This window comes from Peromyscus leucopus, chromosome 8b, assembly GCF_004664715.2.
Source record: "Peromyscus leucopus breed LL Stock chromosome 8b, UCI_PerLeu_2.1, whole genome shotgun sequence".
NCBI classification, from domain to species: Eukaryota; Metazoa; Chordata; class Mammalia; order Rodentia; family Cricetidae; genus Peromyscus; species Peromyscus leucopus.
The window spans coordinates 45,106,557-45,129,883 of record NC_051086.1 but is presented as its reverse complement, the minus strand read 5'-3'; the positions used below and the strand labels follow the sequence as shown (position 1 = coordinate 45,129,883).

At 44.7% G+C, this 23,327-nt stretch overlaps 2 protein-coding genes across 4 annotated transcripts in view; one reads left to right on the top strand and one right to left on the bottom strand.

Moving 5' to 3' along the window:
- Ttc19 (tetratricopeptide repeat domain 19) overlaps nt 1-7,315 on the bottom strand; it is a 33,464-nt gene extending 26,149 nt beyond the window's left edge. Inside the window, exons 1-6 of one of the 2 annotated variants that reach the window (XM_028857113.2) lie at nt 7,089-7,314; nt 6,881-6,987; nt 5,164-5,274; nt 4,687-4,725; nt 3,928-3,984; nt 3,192-3,253 (exon numbers count right to left, since the gene is read on the bottom strand). In XM_028857113.2, coding sequence (XP_028712946.1) covers nt 3,192-3,253; nt 3,928-3,984; nt 4,687-4,725; nt 5,164-5,274; nt 6,881-6,987; nt 7,089-7,269 — 557 coding nt within the window. In that variant the 5' untranslated portion in view covers nt 7,270-7,314. Of the gene's footprint in view, nt 1-3,191; nt 3,254-3,927; nt 3,985-4,686; nt 4,726-5,163; nt 5,275-6,880; nt 6,988-7,088 lie in introns of both variants that reach the window. The other variant, XM_028857114.2, reaches the window with a different exon arrangement.
- Nucleotides 7,316-7,386: 71 nt separating this feature from the next.
- On the top strand, nt 7,387-22,780 carry Zswim7 (zinc finger SWIM-type containing 7). 2 transcript variants are annotated; one of them, XM_028857085.2, is made up of 5 exons: nt 7,387-7,519; nt 12,044-12,065; nt 15,261-15,363; nt 21,040-21,144; nt 22,387-22,780. In XM_028857085.2, exons 1-5 carry the CDS (start codon nt 7,444-7,446, stop codon nt 22,501-22,503), a joined length of 423 nt encoding a protein of 140 aa, XP_028712918.1. In that variant the 5' UTR covers nt 7,387-7,443; the 3' UTR covers nt 22,504-22,780. The 2 variants fall into 2 exon arrangements, with proteins under 2 accessions (XP_028712918.1, XP_037056623.1); XM_037200728.1 differs by lacking the exon at nt 7,387-7,519 and adding an exon at nt 10,757-10,877.
- The last annotated feature ends 547 nt before the right edge of the window (nt 22,781-23,327 follow it).

The following is a 23,327-nucleotide window of genomic DNA, read 5'->3' as shown; positions in this document are numbered from 1 at the left end:
GGGTGGTGCCTACATAAGATAGATAGATAGATAGATAGATAGATAGATAGATAGATAGATAGATAGATAGATAAGTATCTAAGAAAGCAAACTGAGCAAGCCGAAAGGAGCAAACCAGTAAGCAGTGTTCCTCCAGGTTTCTGCTCTGAGTTTCGGCCATGACTTCTTTCAGTGATACTGTGTGACTCAACAGTTATAAAATAAAACAAACCCATTCCTCCCCAAGTCACTTTTGGTGGCGGTGTTTGATTATAGCAAAAGCAACCCTGACTAAGACCTAAGTTGGTACCAGGACCATGAGGTGTGGCTGACAGACCTGATCACATTGTTTTGGGGCAACTGGAAGGACCCTGAACCTTCAGTCTGGAAAGCCACTCAACGCTCGGAACTTACCAGGCTGTTGTGGTGGCACGGAAGATAGGAATACTAAAGAGATGCAGACAAATGAGGCCTGACCTGGGACGTTTCAGAGGGAAACAAGGACTGTCAGGGCCGTCTGGATGCTTTTTTGTAGTAAGAATCTGTGATTTCACTAGATGGTAGTGGCACACGCCTTTAATCCCAGCAGAGCCAGGTGGATGTCTGTGAGTTCGAGGCCAGCCTGGTCTACAGCGTGAGATCCAGGACAGGTACCAAAATTACACGGAGAAATCCTGTCTAGAAGAACCAAAAAAAAAACAACTGTGGTTTCTCATCAGCTGGAGCTGAAGAATTAGCTGTGATTAACAAAAGACCAGCACCATTCCCATGAAGGGAAGCCTTTGCTCTGCAGAACAGTCAATGGCACTCAGTCAAAGCTGAGACACTAGGGGGACTTTACTACCAGTATCACTGAGGTGAAATACTCTGGAGCTGTTTCCTGAGGGTCAACACATGGAAGCTGTGGTCCAAACCTGGTAAGAGTCACCCAGTACTGGTTCTGAAGGCATGGAAGGGTCATGGGTAACAGCTCTGGCCCTGCATGGCAAGGGTGGAGTCCCTGCACATGGTGAAAGCGCAGCCTCAGTTGCAGCGAAGACCCCAGCTTACCGGAGATTACTATCACAGGACAAGTGTGGAGCGGCGCTGACCCAAGCCTATACGCTGTGTATGGAGCGGGCAAGAGCTGGAGCTACCCAACCCTTTAGAGACCAGACCTTGAGTCTCAGATGTAACAGCTATTTATACTTCTGAGAAGAACTGGGCTTTGCTTTGATTTGATCATAACTGTGCCCTGGTTCTTCCCTTAGAATAGACAGTATGTAACTTACTTTGGTTTTACAGAAAATCTACAGTTGGATATTTTAAAGTGGCTGAATTTGAAAGCATTTGAATTTTTTTTTAAGACTGTACAATTTTTAAAGTTATGTTATGTTTTAGGCCAGGCGTGACAATACACACCTTTAATTCCAGCACTCAGATAGCAGAGGCCAGCCTGGTCTACACAGTGAGTACCAGAACAGCTAGGGCTGACCCTGTCTCTAAAAAGAGTGTTTTATTTTGTGACAATAACATTAACATGACTTCTTGGGGACAAGTGCACTAGAAAAGGTTCCATGTGAACAGTGATGTGTGTCTGTGTCAAGGAGATGAGGGGTCAATCATGCTGTCTATTTTTTTTGTCACTACGACACAATCTAGAATTAAGGAAGGACTCTCAGCTGAGGAAATGTCCCATTAGATTATCCTGTAAGCAAATTTGTGTGTGTGTCGGGGAGGGAGGGGGCATTTTCTTGATCGACAATGGACACGGCAGGGCCCAGCCCGCTGTGGGTAGTGTTACCCAAGGCAAACAGTCTGGGGTATATAAGAAATCAAACGGAGCGAGCCAAGAAAAGCAAGCCAGTAGGCATCACTCCTCCAAGGTTTCTGCTTCAGTTCCTGCCTTAACTCTCTGCTTTGGCTTCCCTCAATAGACTGTATTTTATCAGAGCAAAAGAAACCTAAGACAAAGGTCCTTAAGGCCTCATGGGTTTCTAGCTTTTGGCAACATTTAAACTGTTTCCTAAAGCCTTCCATTTAGCTGATGGGCCTTTTCTTCTTTACAAGAATTTAGGGTCACTTGTGATGGTACACACCTTTAATCCCAGCACTCAGGAAGCAGAGACAAGTATGAGTTTGAGGCCAGCCTGGTCTACATAGTGAGTTCCAGGATAGCCAGGGCAACATAAAGAAGCCCTGTCTCTAAAATGAATTAAAAACAAAACAAAAAAAGACCTTATCTACTATTTTTAAACCTAATTCCTAACTTCCATATACAGACTTCCCCCTGCTGCTGGCTATATCTCCTCCAAAATCCTACCAATGATTATTTCCACATGCTCTGAAGACACTGAAACAAAACATCTAATTCCACGTACCGCCACTTGTGCTGGTTCCCTTTATGACAACGTGACACAAGCTCGAGTCATCTAAGAGGAGGGAACCTCAACTGAGAAAATGCCTCCATTAAGTGGGTTGTAGATGAACATGTGGGGCATTTTCTTAGTGACTGATGTGGATGGCACCACCCTGGACTGATGGTCTTGGGTGCTCTAAGAATTCAGGCCAAGCAAAGCAGTAGTAAGCAGCATTCCTCCATGGCCTCTGCCTAAGTTCCTGCCTCCAGGTTCCTGTCCATTTTGAGTTCCTGCCTTGGTTTTCCTCCATATATACATGCCAAATAAACCCTTTCCTTCCCAAGTTGCTTTTGGTCATGTTTTAACACAACAAAAGAAAACCTAACTGAGACAGCACTTATTTCCCAGAATGGATAGTAAGCTGAGCCAGAGATAACCCAAGAGTGATCCTCACCATTTAACCTCATACCTAACTTCCTCTTTGGCTGGTAGCAGCTGAGTGGTTTCTTCACGTCTATTATGCTCTGGTACTTTTTACACTGTCCCCTTAGCATCTAGGAAGAGTTAACTACAGGTCTCACTCCACTTCCCTTCTCATTTCAAGCAAGAATCAAGTATCTGACTAGCTCTCAGTGCAGTTACAGGGATGAGGGCTGTGTTCTGCTCAGGGAAACAGAAACAGAAGGAGGGAAACCAGAAAGGCCTCCAAACTACAAAGATGAGAAATGCAACCCTGAGTGTGACACTCCATTTTTTGGAGACCTGGATGATTGACAGGTAAATTTAAGATTCTATAAAACCCCAAGGTCTGAATGTTCTGCTCATCACTCTACTACCTGGTTACTACCACATCTATATTCTGATCATACTTACTTATTCTGAGCAGCATAGATACTGGCCAGCTTCAGAGAGATTTCAATAATCGCATTGTCTTCCTGTTGGTACCAAAAAAAAAAAAAAGGAATTTCATGAGAAGTAAAATTTTCTTATGGAGTATTTCCAACTTCTCTACCGAATTTGGCCTCACAGCCAGTATTTCTTCCTTTAAAGGAATTAACCAACTATGAATTCTTTGGCAATCATCACTCAGAATCTAAAATACTAGTCATTTTTTACAGGCCTAAGGGTGAAATAACCACTTTTTTGGTCAAAGCACCTATGTGTTAGGCCTGGGGCGACAGGGTATCCTGGTTGGTTTTTTGGTCAACTAGACACAAGCTACAGTTATCTGAAAAGAGGAACCTCAATTGAGAAAAATGCCTCCATCAGACTGTATGTAAAGAAGTCTGCGGGGCATTTTACTGGTTAATGACTGATGTGGGCATGTCCAGCCCACTGTGGGTGGTATAAGAAAGCAGGCTGAGCCTCAGAAAGCAAGCCAGTCAGAAGCATTTCTCCATGTCCTCTGCTTCAGTTCCTACTTCCAGGTTCCTGCCTGGAGTTCCTGCCCAGACTTCCCTCAGTGATGGACTATCCCCAGAAAGTTTAAGATGAAACAAACCCTTTCCTCCCTAAGTTTCTTTTGCCCATGGTGTTTATTAGAGCCACAGAAACACTCACTAAGAGAGTTTTTGTTAACGGCTTCAACGCGGAGGCAATAATAGCTTACCTGTTTCATACCTCCTCCAAGCAGGTAGCTCATGGTTGCTTTAAAAAGTTGTTCTGCCTAAAAGCATAAGGATTTTTTAAACCATCTATATATGACCCTTGTTTGTAAGTATCAATCTAATGTGCATGCATGAACACACACAACACACACACACACACACACACACACACACACACACACACACACAAATATAGGGAACACTGAAACTCTTATAAAGGGACCAAAAGATCAGGACCTCACATCTTCTCTGTACCTTAAAGTACCCTGTGATGAGTGGAAACTAACTTCAAAAGAATAATCACCTGAACCAATGTGACAGACTGCAAACTGTCCCCTAATATTCACCCTATCAAGTTTTTAAAATATCCTCCATTTTTGAATCAGCTTTCCTTACAATTAGGTGTGATCATACCACAGATTTAAGTTCTGGCTAATAGTAACAGGCAGAGAATGTCAACACCTTTAAGACATTTCACAAGGATGCTGCTTGCCTCGAATTCTCCCCTTTTCCCTTCCCTCAGGCTGCATGAGTCAGCTCACTCACGCAGATGAAGACATACCTTAAGATGAACCACACAACAGAGATGCCTAATCTGCTTTTACTCTTCAGCCTACCCAGGGGCTAATCAATTAAAGAGAAACACACCTGTATCTTGAGTCACTGTGCTTTGGGGACCTTTTTGAGGAATAACATACCCTTACTGTTACAGTTCCCTTCAGAAGTTACCAATTCAAGATATTACAGAGTGATTGACTTACATTTTCAAGTTGCCCTCGGATAAATGCTAAGTTGGCCATCTGAAAACAAATTATAAATAGCTGTTCAATTCAGAGCACTGCAATTCACACAGATTTAAAAAACCTTTAAGTGAAAGATTCTTTCCTGTTTTCACAATCTTAAAAAAAAAGTTCAAATCAGAGAAACTCTGTCACCAGTCAATCTTCTGTAAGCTCAATACAGCAATAATGAGGGAAGCACAGAACTTACTTTATACTTTCTGTTGAAAGCAAACTAAACCTCGATCTACTCATCACTGAAGAGAAAAACACTAAGACAGCTGTTTCTTTCTGGTCTGAAATTACAAGTGACTCCGTAGAGGATACAAAAACCAAAACCAATAGAAAACAAAAACCTTCCTTCGGGACATCTTGAGAGTCAGGAAGATAAACTAGGAGGAGCACTCTGTCAGCATCCACCCTTCCTCATCAAGAGCTCAAACTGGTCAGAGGAGTTACCAAGTCGTAAGTGTAAGAGATGGCTTTCTTGTTGTCACTCTGATACGCAAGGCGAAGAGCATCATGCAAAATTAGCTCCGCTGCTTCTGGCTCATCTTTCATGATGCTCAACTAAAAAGAGAAGACAAAGAAAACAGTAAATGAACGGTAAGGAGGGCAGGGGTGCACACTGCTCCAGAGTAGACATAATCGTCATGTGGGTAAGGGAGTTATTGGCTCATGTCTATTTTCTGAATCCCCACCATGTCCAGGGACCACGCTGACAGAGATGGACAGGGAGACCAGCCTCCTTGCATCTAGGTGTGCTCATGTAACAACAAAGTTTTGACTAACAGACCAGACAGAAGGAAGGCGAGCAATCTCTTAGTTTTTTCCTCCTCCTGAGACAGAGACCAGGCTGACTTCAACCATACAGAGATCTGCCTGCCTCTGCCTCCTGAGTGCTGCGGTCCAAGGTGTGTGCCACCTCACCTGACACTGTATTTACTTTACAAGGACGCTGCTTGCCTTTCACTTTCTTTTCCTCTTCCTGCAGATTATAAGGGACCATGTAGAACAAGTAGGCTTAAGTAAAACTCATGAGAAAAGCCATGAAGAAAAACACCAAAAAGGAATAACAAGGGGATCTCATCTAATGAAATCAGGGAACCGGTCAAGAAAATGAGAGTAAAAATGAGGTAAGGAGAACTAGAATTATGTGTCCAAATAACAAAATGGACAGAAGGATGACCCCAACGGAGATAAAGAGTGAAGCTCCTATAGGCTGGAAAGAACGGTTCCTCAGAAGAAATGCAAGGAAGGACAGTGAGTCACAGAGTTACTGCCACAGGAGGGTGAGACAACTGGCTGAGATCACTTCCAGTCCTGCAGCCCATGACAGGTTTGTGCTTCCTCACAACAGGGTGAGAAGTCACTCAATTATCAGGCAAGAAGGCACTATGCTCTGGTTTACATTCTCAAAACATCCCTCCGGTTGCTGCACGGAGAATACGGTGGGGCAAGAGAACAGGACCACTGTGGGAGAAACCGGGGGAAATGGAGGCGGGGTTGAGAAGTGTTTTGATTTTGATGGCACTGTGATTATTGCTGTGTAACTGGGACTAATCAACAACAACGCACTTCAAGAACCACTATGATTTTTTTCAGGCTGGTTTTTCCGTTGGTAAAGACTTTAGGAACATATCTGGGGGCAGGCATTTAAGAGTAAGTTCTTAGTTCGGAGCGTGCTAAGTCTGAGGTAGCTGGGGCATCACAACAGAGACAGCATGTGAATGGCACACTGCAGTATGTGAACACCAATGGCATTAAGCCGATATTGAACCCACTGGAAGAGATGAACTAAACCTGAATAGAAAATAAAAACTAGTGCGGAGAAACAGATTTAGACGCGAACCAAGAGATATAAACAACACTAAACTGCATCTTCGGGGCGTCAAGCGTACACTGTGCACGAAATGTCATTTCGGCTAGGCTGGTTAGCTGATTAACACCACCCCCGCCAAACATCTCCAATCATCAGTACGTCTGGACGAAAGAGAAATGTGAGGGTGCCGTCTCCACCTGCACTCACGACTGCAGCGATTTTGCCGCAGGAGCCACCCCCACCCCCACCCCCCGACTAGCCTGGACGGAGCCCAACCTTCCACCTGGGGCCAATCCATCCCCGGCCCCGGGGAAGAGGAGCGGAGAGCGCGCACGCCCGACCGAGCCCCCTCACCTTGGCTCGCTTCAGGAGCCGGATGATCTCGGCCTCCGCCTCGTCTGCCGCGTCCTCCTCTTCCGGCGGCTCCCGCGCCACGGTGGGCCGAGCGAACCAGGCGAACGCTGCAAGAAGCGGCGCAGAGGTCACCGGGACCGGCCCGCGCCCCCGCCGCCGCCGCCCGGCCCGCCGCCCGGCCGGCCCCGCCCGGGAGCGCGCCGCTCACCTGCTAACAGCGGCAGCAGTCCCTGGCCCCGCGCCGGCGCGCCTCGGCTCCGCAGGCCCCCGGCGCCCGGCCCCGTGTCGCCCGCCCGCTCGGGCAGCAGGCGCGCCGTGCAGCCTCCGCACCGGCGGCCCGCGGCACGCAGCAGGGTTCGGCCCAGACGCCAGCGCAGCAGCCGGAACATGCTTCCGACGCGTCCTCCGCGCTCCACCGACCGCAGCGGGCCCGTGACGCCCCGCCTGTCCGCATGCGCGGTGACGCATGCCGACGTCACGCCGCCCCGCCCCGCCCCGCCCCCGAGCCTCGAGTGCACGAGGCGTTCGCCGCGCCGCGGAGGGAGAGACGCGGGCGGCGCGCCATGGCCGCCACGCTGCCGGAGGTCGTGGAGGAGCTCCTGAGCGAGATGGCCGCCGCCGTGCGGGACGGCGCGAGAAGTACGGCCCCGCGGGCTTTTTTTTATCCTTACTCCGCACGGTTCTGCCTCTAAAGCCTGTGCTCGTTAGGGTGTTTCGCTAAACACAGGCATTGGAGTGACCAGACCTTAGATCCCGGAGTGCGGGCGGGCGGGCCGGTGCGTACACCCTAGGGGTAGGCAGGGGCCAGGGATTCGGCAGCATGGCAGAAGCGTAGACAGTTTTGAGCTACTCAAAATCTTTTCCCACAATCCGTGACGCAAGGTTTAAACATAATACTCTCGTGTACTTTGTTTAGAAAAATATTCCAGGGTCACAAAACCGAAAACACCTAGCAGTTGAAAAATTACTTTTTTGCCTGTGGCCAGCAGAGGGCGCCCTATGCCTGTCTTCAACGAAATGACCAACCTGCGATATTTGCATACCCGTCGGTGTAGGATCTACTAGGTAGCTCAGCTAGAAGACTGCTTGCCTAGCCTGCATTGAGCCGCCGTGGATCACCGCCACCGCTTAAGACCAGGCACGAGGCTGTAATCTCCGCACTTGGGAAATGGAGACAAGAGAATCAGAAGTTCAAAGTCAGCCACAGCTACATAGTGCTAGGCCTGATGGGCTACTGGAGACTTGTCTCTAAAACGGGAGAGGGGAAGGCAGGGCAGGATTCTTGTAGAATGTAGACTAATCAGCACTCTTCCAAAAATGGCGCCTCTAAATAAGTCAAATTAGAGCTCAAAACTGCTATTATCCATGCATTGTGCTCAGTGAAAGGGTTTGAGTTACTGCTTTAAAGGGGTGAGAAAAATAATGGTCTCAGATTCGGCCATCCAGGTACTCAAACACGTTTTAGTTCCAGACAGGTGGTGAGGGGGTCAGCCTGTTGTGAGCTCTTGCTTCCTGGATTCGACCGTAGATGTTCCGAGCTTTACAGGAACATCGCCAGTACCCGGCTGTTGGTGAGAATGGGTTAACCCATATGCCGACAACTGAGGGGGACCCCACTGACACTTGACGCCCGAGCTCAGGAACAGATTCATGATTCCTGCTTTCTTTCAGTAGAGCTGTTTTCTGCTGTTTGGAAATCTTGGTTCCTCCTAATCCCCGTTCTTCATTGGTAACCTTGCAGAAGAAAAGTCCGGGGTGCATGTGCATGTTGTATGAGCTTGTCAGAGCTGAGCCGTGTAGGAAGCTATGGTTTCCTTTCCCGTGTAACTTGGTCTCCCTGAGCTTAGCTTTGTATGCTTGTTTGGTTTTTTACATATGTATGCTTACTTAAACCTCAAATTTTTGCCACTGTTACAAATCTCCACTCAAAATGTTAAGGTTAAAAGACATTTTATCAGTTCCATTTTTTTCTAAAGAAGTTTGTCCAAGAGCCTGCTGACTTGCCTGCCTTGGACTGGCTGGTTCTGTGATCTTCCTTCACTGTTACGGTCCTGGGAATTCTCTCACCCAATTGGGGTCTTATGTTTAGCATGTTCTACCATTTTCTTTCCTCTTATTTATTCGCTTCTATATTGTTTCCTGTCTCATTTTATGAAGTGCATACTTAAGTAGGTTCCTGAATGTCTGAAAAAGGTTTTTCTACTCTCACGCTTCATTGAAGGGTATGAAATGACATGTTGGAAACATTTCTTCAGACATCTGAAAGCATTATTCCATACTCATCTAGCATTGTTCCTGAATTTTGTCCGTGGCCTTTGTTTTCTCTGGGTGTTTGAATCGCAGTTGTTTGTAGGTATCCATGGAGGACTGATTGAGAGTATCACTGATGTACAAGTTCCTTTTGTAAGAGTACATATAACCCATACTCACCTTCCTCCGTACTTTAATATGCTTTTAGTCAACTCTAGGTTGCTCGCAAAGTTGACCTCTGTAGTGTCAGTGCTGTGCAGGTAGAGGTTACCCTGCGTTGCTTAGAGTGCAGGACAGAAGAAGGGCACGTTTAGTGGAGGCTGGGAGGTTAGGGGGTTGGCAGTGCTGGTTTCTGTTTCATTTTGTTTGGTCTCTTTGTAGCCCAGGCTAGCCTTGAGCTCACAGTGTTCATGCCTGAGCCTTCTGCGTTTCAGTTACTGGTGTACATCTGGCTTTTCAATTTCTTTTTCTTTTCTTTTTTTTTTTAATTTTGTGTGTATGGGTGTTTTGCCTGAATGTGTATGTGTATCATGTGGGTGCAGTGCCCTCAGAGGCCAGAAGATGGCATCAGATCCCTTTGGACTGGACTATGAGGGCGCTGGGACATGAACACTTCTGGTCTTAACTGTTGAGCCATCGCTCCAGCCCCTCAATTTTTACCTCATGTTAGTCCACAGATGTTGATTCCCTTGGGTGCAGAGAGCCAGTTATAACTTGTTTATGACTCAGGTTCTCAATCTTCTGATAAGACTTTGTTCAAGTTTCAGTTTGTTTGTTTGTTTGTTTTTTAAAGATTTATTTATTTATTTATTATGTATACAGTATTCTGTCTGCACATATCCCAGCAGGCCAGAAGAGGGCATCAGATCTCGTTACAGATGGTTGTGAGCAACCATGTGGTTGCTGGGAATTGAACTCAGGACCTATGGAAGAGCAAGCAGTGCTTAACTCTGAGCATCTTCAGCCTCACTTTCTTTTTATTTATGTGTGTCTGCATGTGTCCATGTACATGTGTGAGGGAGCCCTTAGAGGCCAGAAGAGGGTGTTGGATCAATGGAGCTGGCAGTACAGTAGGTAAGAACCACCCAGTATGGGTGCTGGAAACCAAACTCCAGCCATCTTCGAGATCAGCAAGCTCTCTTAACAGAAGGGCCATCTCGCTAGCCCCTGGTTTTGTTTACCACTCCATCATGTGGGCTCTCTTGACATACTTGATGGATGTCTGGTTTTTTCTTTCTAGTATTCCTATCACTTGGTTATGGTATGCCCTTTATTGTCCTTCTGCTTCTTGGGAACTTCCTTCAACTGTATCTTCCAGATTTTCTATGAGGTTTGTATTTCTGATGTTATACTTAATTTATACTTTTCTGCTGAAAATAACCTTGCCCCTCATGCCTGTTTTATTATTGCTTGTTTGTTCTGATATAGTAATAGGTGTTAGAACTTTACCTCTGACTAGTGTTTCCTCTTGATAAATTTCTTTCATTGTTTTTGTTTTCTTTCTACTTTTTGTGATAATTCTTTTTTTTAAAGATTTATTTATTGTGAATTATGTATACAGTGTTCTGCCTACGTGCCAGATCTCATTACAGATGGTTGTGAGCCACCATGTGGTTGCTGGGAGTTGAACTCAGGACCTCTGCAAGAGCAGCCAGTACTCTTAACCGCTGAGCCATCTCTCCAGCCCTGTTGTGATAATTCTTACATGTCATGTTTAAGAGGAGAAGACTCAAGCAAGGACTTACAGGTGATGAATGTCACTGTGGTTCTTACTGGGTTCTTAGCTAGAGCATCCATTCCATTGTTATTTCTTGTTGGCTTGATCAGATTCCCCAGTGAGTCTCCTGCCCAGAAGGTGACAGCCTGGGAGAAGAGCTCAGTGGCAGAGGGAAGAAGAGGAGGACTGATTGCTTATCTTACAAGAGCCATGTTGGGAAGAGAGCACCAAGCCCTCCTGATTTTGGTGTTTTCTTCTAGTCCAGAAATCCTCTATTAGAGCCTTTCTTGAAAATCAGCAGTCATCTTGCCAGACTGAGGGAGCAACAGCCACCCACAGCTAATAAAGGAACTGGGGCTGGAGAGATGGCTCAGAGGTTAATAACACTGGCTGCTCTTCCAGAGGACCTGGGTTCAATTCTCCCCACCTACATGGCAGCTCACAACTGTCTGTAACTCCACTTCCAGGAGACCCAACACCCTCCTAGAGACATACATGCAGGAAAAATACCAATGCACATAAAATAAAAATAAATAACTCATTAATAAAACTTAAAAAAGGAACTGGGACTGATCTATTATTATTATTATTATTATTATTATTATTATTATTATTATTATTGTTTTGAGATGTGGTCTGTATAGTCTTGGCTGTCTTGGAACTCAATATGTAGACCAGGCTGGCCTTGAACTCACAGAGATCTGCTTGCCTCTATGCTGAGATTAACGGTGTGCACCACTATGCCCACTGGGACTGACCCTTCTTAGACCATTCTCAGAGTCTTATTTTAGAGTTCCTACTTGATCCCATTTTCAGAGAGACCTAGTGCCATGAGTTTCTGAGGTTTCTTTTCTTGTGGGAGGTAGTAGTTCTGAATATGCATCAGACTTCTGCTTGGTTCTCCCTGTCATTAGCTTCAGATCCAGATGGCTAGGGTCTGGGAAGTGATATTCCACTCTGTATGTTTGCAGTGTGTTTTAGCTGTTGTTTCCCCTGCCTTTCTCGTCCCTGGGAACTAATGATTGTTTTAATAAGTAAATAAATCCGTTTATTGTTGTTTCAGTGGGGTTTGGGAAAGGAGTAGAATGGACATAAGGTTCTGTTGCATCTTATGTGGTGATTTGCTTATCGTTGTTGCAATGGCTTCATGTTGGTATATCGACAAATCTAACATGATTCCCTCTCCTGTTTTACAGTTCCTGATGAACACCTGTCATCGTAAGTACATGCTCTTGTTTGATTTTAAAAGTTACTGCATTTGAAGAGCCAAATCCTTTCAGTACATTTCTTGGTTTAAAAAAAATAAGAATAGAATCATAGCTTGCTGCTATTCCAGAGGACCAGAGTTCCATTCAGAAGGTGCACAACCACCTATAACTCCAGTTCTGAGAAATCCAGTATCTTCTGGCCTCTGTGGGCTCTGCAAACACATGGTGCACAGACTTGCATGTAGGCAAAACTCCCATACACATACATTTTCTTTAATGTTAAAATAAAATAAACAAAATAGACATGGTGGCATACAGATGGAGTTTTCCTGTCCTGGCAGCCGGCTCCCAAATAACCACGCTGAGGCTTATATTAATTACAAATGCTTGGCCAATAACTCAGGCTTGTTACTAACTAGCTACAATTTAACTCATTTATGTTAATCTGTGTATGTGCTGTCCCAAGGCTTGTGCTATTTACCTCTATCCCATTTTGTGTGTCAGACCTGTGCTCCGTCTGGTTGGCAACTCCTCTGACTCTGCCCTTCTTCCTCATTCTAGCATTCTCTCTGTCTCAGGCTCTCTTGCCCAATCTCTTCCTGCCCAGCTATTGGCCAATCAGCTTTTTATTAACAATGAGAGCGGTACATATTTACAGTGCACAGAAGGACTATGCTACAGCAGTGGCACATTGTAATCCCAGCACTTGGAGGGTAGCAGGCACGAGAATCAGGAGTTCAAGGTCCTTCTCAGCTACACTGGAAGTTTGAAGTCAGTCTGACCTATGCAAGACCTTGTTTCAAAACAAAAACAAGACCGAAAGAAACCTAAGGATTTGTAAGGATTTGGAGAGGTGATTCAGTGGTTAAGAGCCTTTGGTTCAGTTCCCAGCACACACATCAGGAGGTTCACAAAGACTTATATCCCCCTTCTTCTCACCTCCACGGGCATCTGTACACACAGTGCACATGCATATACTCAGACACGTGCATGTACATATAAAATAAAGCAAAGAAATCTTCTTAAGTAAATGAATAAATAAAAAATAGGCAAATAATAAAAGAATGCAAATAGCCAAAAACTTTTAGGGGAAATGATAAATATTACTAATAATCTTAAAATGCAAAGTAAAGATAATATTTTCTATAAAACTAGCAACCATAGGAAAAATGTTGACGAAATATGGAGAAAGGGATAAATAATACCCTGCGGTCAGAGATAGTAGAAGGTAACTTGGTGTCTTAGTTACTTTTCTACTGTGACAAACTGTCATGACCAAGGTAACTTATAAAAAAAAGCATTTAATTGGGGGCTTGCTTATCGTTTCAGAGGGTGAGTTCTTAACCACCAGGGTAGGGAACATGGCAGCAGGCAAGGAGACAGGCATGATGCTAGAGAAGCAGCTGAGAGCTTACATCTGATCCACAAGCACAAGGCACGGAGAAAGAGCTAATTGGGAATGGCATTGGGAAAGCTCAAAGTCTACCCCCAGTGACACACCTCCTCCAACAAGGCCACACCTCCTAGTCCTTTCCAAACAGTTCCACCAACCGTGGATCAAGTAATTAAAATGTAGGAACCTATGGGGGCATTCTCAATCTAAGCCACCACACCTGGCAACTGGCAATACGGCTTTAAACATACTATTCTTTGACCTGGATATTCTACTTGTAAGAATGTTTCCCAAGTAAGTAAATGTGCTGTTCATAAAGATTTCACAAGGAGCAGATTCACTCAGTGCTGAATAGGACAACAAAACAACCTGGAAATCATCTACTCAAAAGTAGTTTAGGGAAGAGTAAAAATGATTCATTTTTACAGTAGAGATTTTTTATAGCCATCAAAAGTAATAAAAGAATATGGTGTTTGAGAGATGTTCACAGAAGTCATAAAGTAGACAAAGCCATTTTTAAAATAATTGAAGCTAACTATGGTTATCTCTGATTCAGAGGGTCTTTAGTGGGTTCCATTTCCTTATTTTGTTGACTAAATGTTGACTAAATAAACCTTCATGTATTTGGTATAAGAAATTCAAGTGTTCCTTCTCAGTTCTTCCTAGTAATGTTATGTGTGAGACTAGTTTATGGGAAGACGAAGCAATACACCTGCTATATTTTCAACTTGATAAGCCGTGCTGTATTGCATAGGTACATATACACGGTCATTCCACGAATAGTAACATACAAAAACCTTAAAAGTAAAGAAACAAGAAATTCGCATGTGGTCTGCTGCAGGTGTAGTCCTGAGGGAGAGTATGTTCTGAGCATGTCTGAGGCCTAGGTTCAGTCTCCAGTGCCAGGGTGGAGAGGAAGGACAGGGGAGAGACTAAGTGAGTGCTTGCCAAAGGGCTGAAAAGAGAAGAAATGTGTGGCCGCCCTATAAACAAGTGCAGAGAGAGCTTTTTAAATCTATGATAGTATAGTTAGTCTTTTATTTTAAAACACACACACAAAATCTGAGATAAATGGCAAGATGTTAACACTTATTCTAGGGAACAAGTGGATCCATGGGTTTGGTGTCATTGGTTGTTTTGTTTTTAGTTTTTTATGTGTGTGGGTGTTTGTGTGCATGTTTGTGCATCACATGCATGCAGTGCCCACTGAGGCCAGAGACAGGCATGGGATCTCTTGAAACTGAAGTTACAGATGTGTGTGAGCTGCCATGTGGGTCCTGAGACTCAAACCCAGGTCCTCTGGAAGAGCAACCAGTGCTCGTAACTGCGGAGCCATCTCTTCAACCCAAGTCCATGAGTTTTGTTAATATTTTTTCCAAATTAAAATTATTTTTATTTTAAGTCTGAGGATTGGGCAGGGAGGCAGCTCAGTTGGTTTCTTCTCTTGCAAACGCAGGTGCTGAGTTCAATCCCAGCACCACTTAAAAGCCAGGTGTGATGGCATGCCCCGTAATCACAGCGCTAGCCTCCTGGCAAGTTGCAGACCGATTAGCAACCATCCCTAAAAGAAGTGGATAGCACTTGAGGAACAGCACACACAATGAGGGTGCAGAGACCGAGGCAGAGCTCAGTGGTGCAGTGCTTGCTTATACCATGTGTGAGGCCTTGGGGGGGGGGGGGAGAGAGAGAGAGAGAGAGAGAGAGAGAGAGAGAGAGAGAGAGAGAGAGAGAGAGAGAATAGTGATCCTTTGTGTCAAGTTCCTGAGGTGACTCAGAATCAGCCCTTCTAACCAGTGTTTTTGTATTCCCTAGGCTGAAGTTTGTGTTTGGGTCATCAGCCATCCAGGCCTTGGACTTAGTTGATCGAGAGTCTGTCACTTTAATCTCGTCACCCAGTGGAAGACGTGTTTACCAGGTAGAAGTCTAGAGGTGGGGACACTCAAGCAGAAACCCTTAGGACGTAAATCTATTCACAATCTCGGTGGAAGCCGATAACCAACATTAAGTATGGACATCCTGGACCATTAAAAGGCTTTGGCCCAACTTAGTAAAGTTAACATAATCATAATCTAAGATTTGTATTTATTTTAAATTGACAAAAACTGTATTTATGACATACAAAATGATGTCTCGATATAAGATACCTTATGAGATAACTTCATGTATTGGCGTATCCGACTATTTCAAACTATCTTACATGCTTACTTTTTTTATGATGAGAACACGTAAAAACCCATTCTCTTAGAAATTTTCAAGTCTGCAATAACCTTGTTAGTGTAGTCAATAAATCTCTTGAGCTTATGTCTCCTCCTTTAACTATTTCCCCAGCACCCTCTCCTCCACCCCTAAAATACTGAGTAACCACCATTCTGCGTTTGCTTCTATAAGCTGGACTATTTTAGATTCTATATAAAAGATAATGTAGTATTTGATCTTATATACAGGCTTATTGCTTTTAACATACTATCTCCAGGCATTTTAGAAAGTAAAGATAAATATGACTTGATTCTTTCTACTCAGTAGCACTGTATAGAACTAACAGTGGTGTGGGCAGGCTCTTTTCGTCTAATGGAGTATACCAACCTTTGCTCTCTTGTTGATAAAGGGGGATGTGCGTACACACACACACACACACACACACACACACACACACACACACATGCATGTTTATTGACATTTTCATCTTGTTCATAGTCTGTAAGGCCAAAATGTCCCTTGAGGTTATTCCATATGTACAGAATAATCTTGTCAGCATTGATCCTTCAAAACTGTTGTCAGAAGTATTTATAATGAGTCAGACTCCTGAGTTCAGGAAGTCTATATGGACCTTAGTTTGCCCCTTAGGGCTTACAATAGGTTTGTGATGTGACGGTCTCCTGCCACACTCTTACTACATTCATGCTATTGATAATTCTCAACAGAAGCAAAGCATTTCTTTTACAAGAAACTGAAATGCAGAGGGTAAAGTTAACAGTCAATCTGGCTACCTCACACTGCCAGACTCACAGCATGAGACTAGATAAACAGACTATAAAATCAGTAGGCCAGCATATCCACCTATTCCCCAGGCTAGCTCCCTGAGGCAGTGGTAAATGTGGCTGCTGTTGAGAGAGGGTCATCTGTGGTGAGCCAAGTTTGTGTTTGGCTCAGAAGGGTTAAGAAAGACATCATCAGTGGGTAGGGACATTTTTTCCTTGTTTGAATTCTGTCTTCTAGTGAACTTCTCAGAGCTGAGATCAAGTCAGCAACTCTTATTAAAAGAAAGTACCAGTTAATTCTTAGAGAGAGAATGACTTGAACAAAGCCTGCTTTGACAAATATGTGTGTCTACTTATGGATCAACTTGCCATTCCATTTTTTAGTTGACCTTAGTTGACCTGGCAGATCATCATGTGTTTCCTCATTAAGGAAATGGAGTGTGGGTATGTTTACAGTTGTTGGATAGCATTTTTCTACTCAAGGGGGAGTCTTCTCATGGTGGATTTATAGATGAATCATCGGTTGGGCCACTGAGTTCGTTCTTCTGTGTTATCTTTTTGTACTGTATATACTTAAACTATCCCAAACTTAGAGGACCCTTCCAGTCTTCCCATGGTTTTTCATCATAGGATTTTGGTTCCAGGGCTGGAGAGATGGCTCAGCAGTCCTCTTGCAGAGGATTCAGGTTCAGTCCTGTGGCACACAGCTCACAACTGCCTGTAACTCTAGCTGTGCGTGATCTGGTGCCCTCTTCTGGCCTCTCTGGGCACCAGGCACATGCTACACAACACATAGGCAAGTATAACACTCCTATATATAAAATAAAAAGATTTTTTTTTTTTATTTTTTTTTTTGCTTCTTTTAAGACAGGGTTTCTCTGTGTAGCCCTGGCTGTCTTGGGACTCACTCTGTAGACCAGGCTGGCCATGAACTCAAAGATCCATCCACCTCTGCCTATCAAGTACTGGGATTAAAGGTATGTGCCACCACCCAGCCTTATAAATCTTTTTTAAGTGTCAAGTTAAAAAATCTTCTTTGGTCTCAGCTCCATTATCAGCGTAATACTTGACTAGAAGAGGTGGACTTCTAGCTGTCCCTTAATTATGTGATCTGGTTACTAGCTAAAATTTTAAAGCTCTTGTTTAAAACAATTTTAAGTTATTTTTGTCAATATGACTTTCTTAATGGTTATCAGTCATATTCTTTATCATATTATGTTGCTTTGTCATAAAAATAGACTCCCTAGATGTGTGGTTGCCAGCTTCAACTTTGACTTGAGTTGAATGAGGCTAGACCTCTGACACCCTCACATCAGCTTATGTGCACTGTACAGTCATGCAGTGAGGCTAGACCTGTGACACCCTCACATCAGCTTATGTGCACTGTACAGTCGTCATGCAGTGAGGCTCTGCCTTAACTCCTGGCTTGTATAAGATGACAGAAGTTGAAGCAGATGCTGCCTTGATGCCCAGCTTTGATAGCGTTCCGTGAGTCAGCCTGTACTCCATGGTCAGCCCAGGTGGTGTCAGTGTCCTCCAGCTGTGATGTGTGGTTATTTTAAAGTCACTCTTTCGTCGCTGTCACCTGAGCTCTTTTAAGACACTCTGAGCTCACTGAGGAAGGGGCTGCTTCAGTCAGGAGAGGCTCAGTGCTGGCAGTCTGGAAGACTTAGAGAACAAGGTTTAGACCTCACTGCACCTCCACAGGAGGCAGCTGCTGTTCCACTCCTGAATATCCACACCAGGATCCCAGTTCCGAAGCAGGCTCCTGAACACTGGAGAGCATGGCATGCTGCAGTTTGTAACCTCTCTGCTCAGCTACTCACATTCTGTGAGCTAACACAGCTCCCACCGCCAGTCTGCATCAGGACCGGAATGATAAGCCCTTTTTCCAGAAAAAGGCAGGAAACAATAAATGCAGCTTCCCAAATGTGATAGCCTACGGGGCCTGGGGTGGTTATAAGGTCATATCTTACAAGCTACCCAAAGTCACTACAGACTTCTTCCACTGAGATGCCTGAGAGTCCAGTCCTGGTCTTGAGTGTGTTCTTTCCTGTTTGTTTCCTTTTAAAAATCTCAATGGAGGGGGGTGAGTGAGGGCACATTCCAGCCTATGCTGAGTGGAAGAACTCGGAGCAATTCCTGTAAGACACTGAATTAAATTACTCCTAAGGTCAATTTCTAGTTCTGACATTTCTAACTCAGATTTTTGCCTGGTTCATTAGTTGTCAACTGCTAGATAAGGAAGAAGCAAATTAAAGCACTTATTGTCTTTAGAGTACCTACTGCCCCAGGGATTTGACCAGTTTACTTTGAATCTCAGACAGCCTTTGAAAGGGTAGGGCAAGGGAACCTCTGTAGAACTTACCCCTGTCCCTAAGTCACCAGACTCAACATAATCCAGGAAGCATTGTGATAGATCCGGGCCCTGTAGAGTCCTGGAGGCTTGGCCTCTGTAAGTCTAAATCTGGAGAGAACAAGGGAGCCGAATAAAGAAAGAACGTTGAAGGTATATTCTTTGGGTAGTCTGGAGAGCCAGTGATTACCCATGTCCCTGTTGAATGCCGGTGAGTTTTCTTTAGGACCAAGGGGGAAGCAGTCAGCTTTAATGTCCATTATCTTTCTAGACTCACTAGGGAAACTGTATTGCTACTCCGTGCTGTGGGTGTCATGCTTGGAACAGGAAATGTGTAAGGCGTAGTTTTTAATACCTGATTTAAACTAGGTCTAGTCTTTAATGGGTATGGTAGAAGGCCATTCCTAGTCACCTCAAATCTCCCATGGAATTCTGCTGACTGAGTCAACAATTACCAGAAAAGCTGTATTATGCTAAGCACTAAACAGACGAACAACACTTGAACCTATTATTTCTTCTAGTTAAGGCCTTACCTGTTATTTGTTCTCAGGTTGGGGCAGAGAATCCTGGGAATGCTGACATAATAATTTTAGCAAATCCTGACTTTTTCATTTAGATTGCCATCTTAAAGCCTAAATTTAATTTGAAAGCCTTCTGGTAAACTCAGATATGACAGTCCATTGTAAGGTAATTGAAATGTTTGTACTTCCCTTTGATGGTAATAATCTTCTACTTCATTTGGAGGTTAACTCTTAGATGCAGCCCATGTTAGCTAGTGTTCATGACTATAATGAGTATCTGGCATAAACCAATGTAAAGGAGAATAGGTTTCTATTGGTGTGGGAGCCCACAGAGGTTTCCTAGTGAGAGCTGAGCTTGCTTTACCAGCAGGGCTGCAGAAGAGGATGACTGGGCCATGGGCCTGGGTACCAGGTGTTTGGAAGGGTCTACACTTGGCTGTATCTAGCAAGGGGGAGGTCTTTTGCTTCGCCCCTTGGCATTGTTATAAAAAGTCCTTTTAAATGAAGTTCTGGGCCAATGGATAAGGATCCAAGCCCTCCCAAGGCTATCCTGTGTATCTATTTCTCTCCCCTCTATCCTTCTATCTAAATCTCTTATCCCTCACTCCTCAAGAGTACCCAGGTAAAGGTGGAAGCTGGTCCCCCACATATTGGCTAGCAGTTTCAGAGGGTTCCATCCATAGTCACTGGGCCCTGTTGTACTGGCCTATGCCAGCACAGTATGCTAGTTAGAACACACTGTATCAGGAACAGAAGTCTGAGAAGGCCTCTCCACCCAGCAGCCAGAAAGCAAAGACAGGAAGGTTAGAATCCCAGTACCTCCTGTAACAGCATGCCCACAGCAACCTAACTCCCTTTAACTATATCCTATCTCCTAAAGGTTCTACCATTTCCCAAATGAACCAGGAGATAGCAACCAAGCTTTTAACACATGTGCCTTTGGGGGACATTCAGAATCCAAACTATAGCAAACATTCCTAATAGGAAATATTTGACCACCTGTGGTAGAGTGGTTTCTCCAACAAACTGGTCTAATCACACTACAGGCAAATCTTATTTTCCTTTTACATTTCCTCTGTGTTCCTTTCGACTGTCACCAAGGGTGTTTGTTGTACTGGGCCTCTCACCAACACCCACATGTCTGTGTCCTCCTTCCATCCTGCTGGATGAGTAGGCAGATCTGAACTTGCCTGGGACCTCCATCCTGAGCAGCTGAGTCATCCCTTTCACAAGACTCCACTTTATTTATTCTCCCCACTCAGATGCTTCTCTCACACCCCTCTCTAGGTCCTTCATCTGAGAGCTGTCCTGCTCCTGCCTCCCTGAGCACACTTTCCCATTTTCACTCTCTGGGAACCTAACAGTAGCTTTAGAAATAAATGTCGGTGTGTTCTGTCTAATGCCACGGGTTAAAGGTCCACAGTAAAGTGCACATGGGCTTTTCTCTTCACTTCTTTTTAACCCCTACAGGCGGAGACCTGTGCATCACATGGAAGAAGAGGCTGTGTGGAGGGGTGAATTAGACTGAAGCTCCTCCACTGTCCGAAGTCCTAGAAAGCTGGAGAGAAGAGTTTGCACACTGCAGAAAGAAAACTTGCATTCCCCCTTTTGTACAAACTCTAGGGCAGGTCTCCACAATGGCATTCAGCAGCATCTCTCACACACTGGACGGATTGCCAGGACGTTGTAGCAGGAGCAAACCTTCTAACACTCTCTGTCCATCCTTTTCTTCCCAGGTGCTTGGGAGTTCTGGCAAAACCTACACATGCCTGGCTTCCTGCCACTACTGCTCATGCCCAGCGTTTGCCTTCTCGGTGTTAAGGAAGGGCGACAGTCTGCTGGTAAGAATGGGCTACCAGAAAGAAAAGGCTAGCCTCATTTCATACCTTAAGTGCCACATACATTTGGGGGTAGGGGTTTACACAGAATGGGTATTTCCCTCAGTGTTGGAGAATTGTGGTTTACTGTCCTTGTCTTAGTCACCTCTTGGATTTAGCCTCCTGAAATGCAATGTCATTTTGGTACTTCACCAGTTTCCTGGTTTTTTATTTAAAAGGTTGTAGAGGAGGGTGTGGGGACAATAAGGTCATCTTGGAAATGAGCACTGGGGATGAGATGGTCCAGGAGAGGGAGAAGTAAATTAGAGATGCTCACACACCATCTTGCTGGTTGTCAAGATGGCTTGCCTCACATTCATCCTCCTGTGGAGCAGGAACACCTCCATCTACACCTCTGTGACTTTGTGAGTCCATCAGAGTTCAGAGCATTAAGGAGAGCACATGTCTACACATTGTTTATTCCAAAGGGAAAGAAATGCACTACCCTCCTCTCCTAAGAGAAGGTGTGGTTAGTCCTTAGTCTTGCCAAAGTAGAGAACAATAGAGTCCACTTCATTCCTTCCCTTTTTTATTTTTTCAAGATTTTTTGTAATGATTAATTTTTTTTGTTTACATTGGTGTTTTGCCTGCATGTATGTCTTTGTCAGGGTATCAGATTTTGGAGTTATAGACAGTTGTGAGCTGCCATGTGGGTGCTGGAATTTGAACTTTGGTCCTCTGGAAGAGCAGTCAGTACTCTTAGCCACTGAGACATCTCTCAAGCCCCCCTTCTTTTCTTTTTTTTTTTTTTTTTTTTTTAATGCTAGTAGCAGTTTAAACATCTTGAGAGTTTGGTGCCAAATTGAGCATCTCTATTCATACATCCCACTAGCCACTAGTGTGGTTTATTTCACCTGTAAAATGACACGCTTAAACCCTGGTCCTCTCAGGATCCAATGCTGTGTTCTGTGTCGTAGGCCTAACGGGGTTATCTCCCCACATTTGTGTACATGTGAGAACTTTCCCTGTGCTCTTTCCCGGCCCAGAAGACAGCAATGGTTGGAGTGGAGCAGAGGCCCTGCATGCTCCTTGTAATGAAGTGTGAGCCTGCACTTGTGAGGGACACTGCAGTACAGTGCCGTAAGGACTGTCAGCCATTGCTGTGACCACACTCTGAAGGCGGGGAGGAAACCAGTGAGAGGTCTTGATTAGACTGGCCAAACATGATCCTGCTTGTTCCTAACAGGTCTGTGTTTTGTATTCCAGTGCAAGCATCTCCTGGCAGTTTATCTTAGTCGGGTTATGAGAAACTGCCAGCAGCTCAGTGTGTCAGACAAGCAACTGACAGACCTGTTATTGATGGAGAAGACACAAGAAGCATAAAAGATGCAGATGAAACATCGTCTTTCAAGACAGAAGCCTATCAGGAAATTCCCTCAACATCTCATGGTTCACAAGGCGGAGGAATAAGATACACTTCGGACTTGTTACTGTCACTTCGCCCTCCTAGGTTGCAGAGGGCTCATGAGTGGTTCAGAGCCCTCCCTTTATGATCTTAACATGAACCAGCCTCTGAGCGCCACAGGTAAAATGTCCCTGGGTACAATTCGATATTGTTGACTAAAATAAAGCCGGATACCATGTGGTGTCTGTAACTAGATCAGGTTACTAAACTGTTAGTGACTTTGTAAAGATGGGATGGTAGATCAAACTAAGTAAGAGCCCGCTTATGAGAAAATTATTCCTCAGTAAAGGACTAGAGCCGACATGTAGCTAAGTAGCAGCAGGTCTGAGAAGATGAGGGTCTTCTGCTAAGCTCCTCTGTGCGCCTGTCAGGGCAGCTGGGGGCTGGACTGGGAGCAATGGTGTGGAGAACAGCGGGGCTGGGTTTGCTCTGTGAGCATTTCTAGGCTTCTACAGAAGGATAAGGAACATAACTAAAGCCCCGAAGGAAACTAGATCCTACTAGGAATTTCACATGAGAAAGAAAAACAGATTAGCTACCAGGAACGGTGTTGGAGAGAAGAGGCGAGATAGACCTAGAGGGAAGAAAGGACCACTGAGAAGATAACTCCGAAGAGGAAACAGATTGTAGCCCAGGAAAAGGACTTAAGAGGTAAAGCCATGGGCTCAGGGGTTAGGAGCACTGGCTGCTCTTCCAAAGGACCTGGGTTCAATTCCCAGCACCCACATAGAAGTTCACAATT

Coding starts and splice junctions, on each gene's coding strand:
- Zswim7 (XM_028857085.2), top strand. CDS start 7,444: ATGGCCGCCACGCTGCCGGAGGTCGTGGAGGAGCTCCTGAGCGAGATG. Junction 7,520..12,043: donor CGTGCGGGACGGCGCGAGAA/GTACGGCCCCGC, acceptor CCTGTTTTACAG/TTCCTGATGAACACCTGTCA. Junction 15,364..21,039: donor GTGGAAGACGTGTTTACCAG/GTAGAAGTCTAG, acceptor TTTTCTTCCCAG/GTGCTTGGGAGTTCTGGCAA.